Source organism: Nannospalax galili, unplaced genomic scaffold (assembly GCF_000622305.1).
Source record: "Nannospalax galili isolate Female #2095 unplaced genomic scaffold, S.galili_v1.0 scaffold604, whole genome shotgun sequence".
Classification (NCBI taxonomy): Eukaryota; Metazoa; Chordata; class Mammalia; order Rodentia; family Spalacidae; genus Nannospalax; species Nannospalax galili.
Genome location: NW_008350472.1, coordinates 51,505 through 54,089, shown reverse-complemented (window position 1 = coordinate 54,089; position 2,585 = coordinate 51,505). Strand labels below are relative to the sequence as shown.

The window sequence follows — 2,585 nt, the reverse complement described above, 5'->3', positions numbered from 1 at the left end:
TCAACACTGGCACAGATGGCCACAGAGAGAAAGCAATAGGAAATAACATGGGGACAAGAAGATTGGATTACTTGAGTGAGAAGTGTTGGTGGGCAAATACCAGAAGCAAGAAGAGGCGAGAAAGGTCTCTCCGTAGAGCAGTCGGGGAGCGCACAATCCTGCAACCTTCCCACTTAATTTCTGTTTTATTTTAAATGCATGAATATTGTATTTGTGTATTTTCACCCATCTAGCCCCCTCCGACTCTTTTCATAGTCCTCCTCTTGCACAATTTCTTGTCTTATTATTATTACAACATATACACACATACATTTATAAATACACACTAATTCTAGATAGTTCTGTATGCATGTGTGTGTGTGTGCGCGAGAGAGAGAGAGAGAAAGAGAGAGAGAGAGAGAGAGAGAGAGAGAGAGAGAGATGGAGAACTCTGTTCCATATGATAAATAAAAATGAGACTGAGGGAGAGAGAGTGTGTATGGTGGTCCCATGTCTATTTGTGCTGGAAAGATTCTGTAAGTTTTTTGTTTGTTTGGTTTTGTTTTTAAGATTCTGTAAGTTTTTAACCACTGAAATCTCCATCTCCACCAGGTCCACTTCTGTTGCAAAGCATAGTCTTTTTGAGGGCTGCTTTTACATCGCGGTTCCTCAGACAGTAAATGATGGGGTTGAGGAGTGGAACAATGACAGTGTAGAGAACAGACACAACTTTGTTTGAATTGTAGGCATACATGAGCTTGGGACGGGCATAGGTGAAGAGGGTTGTGGAGTAAAAGAGAGTTACAACTGTGAGGTGAGAGGCACAAGTGGAGAATGCCTTTTGACGACCTTGAGCAGATGGGATTTTGAGGATGGTGACCAGGATGGTGGCATAAGATGCTACTACCACACAAAGGGGGACAGCAATGACCATGAGGGCCAAGAAGAAGTCTACCAGTTCAGCCTGTGAGGAGTCCTCACAGGAGACATTGAGGAGTGGAGAGATATCACAAAAGTAGTGGTTGATATGTGGTGTGCCACAGTAGTGGAGCTGAGCTATGAAAACCATCTTAATCATGGCAGTGATGAGCCCACAGAACCAGCAGCTGCCAGCCAGCACTCCACAGAGCTTGTTGGTCATAATGACAGGGTAGCGTAGTGGATTGCAAATGGCTACATAGCGGTCAAAGGCCATGACAGCAAGGAGTATGTACTCAGTGCAGACAAAGGTCACAAAGAAGTAAAGTTGTGTCATGCAGCCATTGAAGGAGATGCTCTTGTCTCGGTTGAGGAAGTCTATGAGCATCTTGGGACTGATGACAGTGACATACCACATCTCCAGGAAAGAGAGGTGGCTCAGAAAGAAGTACATGGGTTTGTGCAACTGTCCATCACTGCAGATAGCCAGGATGATGAGAAGATTCTCTACCAGTGTCAGCAGGTAAGTCAGCAGAAAGATGAAGAAGAGCAGGACCTGGAAGGCTGGTCGTGTTGAGAATCCCAGAAGAATGAAATGTGTTGTTGCAGTGCGATTATCGACTTCCAGAACCTTGATGATCATGGCTGGCTGTGGGCATAGACAAAGTCAATTCCTCTGTGTCCCAAGTAACACCCTGTGGTTGAGGTTGATTGTATGGATAGCCTGACTCCAACGGTCCACCACAATGAGCACTTTCCTGCTTTTATTTCCTCCTGAATTGTGATAAGAGCAAAAAACTTTAAAGCAAAAATTAACTTTATGGAGCTTGTGTTTGAAATTCCTAAAATCAGATCAAGAGGTCTGATTTGTCCAAGATCACACAGAAGTGAAATTATACCTCCTGAGTCCTGGTGTTGTGCTTCTCAGTCTAACAGTTTTGGGCAGAAGAAGGTCTTGCATACCACTCTTTCACTCTGGGCACAGCATCCCCATCTATTGCATTCAAAAAGGAGGCAGAAGACTCGTTGCTCAGTAGCTAAGTGTAATTTATACGGTACTGGAGTAGCTGTATGACCCTACTTATCTGTAAAAATGTGATCGATTTTTTTAACCTAAAAAGTTTGCAAAGCTTGAATAAAGCAATTCTAGAGGACACCCACAAAGTTCATTGCAAATGCAAGTGAGATGTGAACATTCTTCAGCATCTCAGAGGATGAAGTTGAAAGAATAATTTGAAGGATAATGTTTCCTTCAATACGATCCATTGTATAGCCTTTCTTAGGAGGAATTTGAAATGGCACAATTAAATGCTGCTCCTGTCACCATATTAAGTGAACATATTATGCAAGCTTTCAACATATTAGTTACTTTATTTCTGAAGTGAGAATTGAAGGAAGGTCTTCACATTTTGTAAACATCAAATGGTCTTTAGAAGCTAACTTAGTTCCTATGGGTATATGTTGTTTTCTTTCTAAGCTGCTGTACTCAAACAACCACACTGTCTCCTCTATGCTCTGCTTTCCAAGGGCATTCCCAGCTCACAAACAACAAAACACTGAAAAACAAAATGACTCAAAAATCATCTACTGTTAATGAGGAAGGAGGAAGGGACAGGGACTCTAGTGCTTTTCAACATGTTGGATTAAAGAACTCATACTCTATTTGAGAGTAATATCATGAAAATCAT

General features: G+C 42.1%; 1 protein-coding gene across 1 annotated transcript; it reads right to left on the bottom strand.

Annotated features, from left to right (window-relative positions):
* Nucleotides 1–562: 562 nt before the first annotated feature.
* LOC103745779 (olfactory receptor 6Y1) lies at nt 563–1,540 on the bottom strand. Its single transcript, XM_008847785.1, has one exon. The coding sequence runs from the start codon at nt 1,538–1,540 to the stop codon at nt 563–565; it is 978 nt and encodes a 325-aa protein (XP_008846007.1).
* Between the last annotated feature and the right edge of the window lie 1,045 nt (nt 1,541–2,585).

Coding starts and splice junctions, on each gene's coding strand:
- LOC103745779 (XM_008847785.1), bottom strand. CDS start 1,540: ATGATCATCAAGGTTCTGGAAGTCGATAATCGCACTGCAACAACACAT.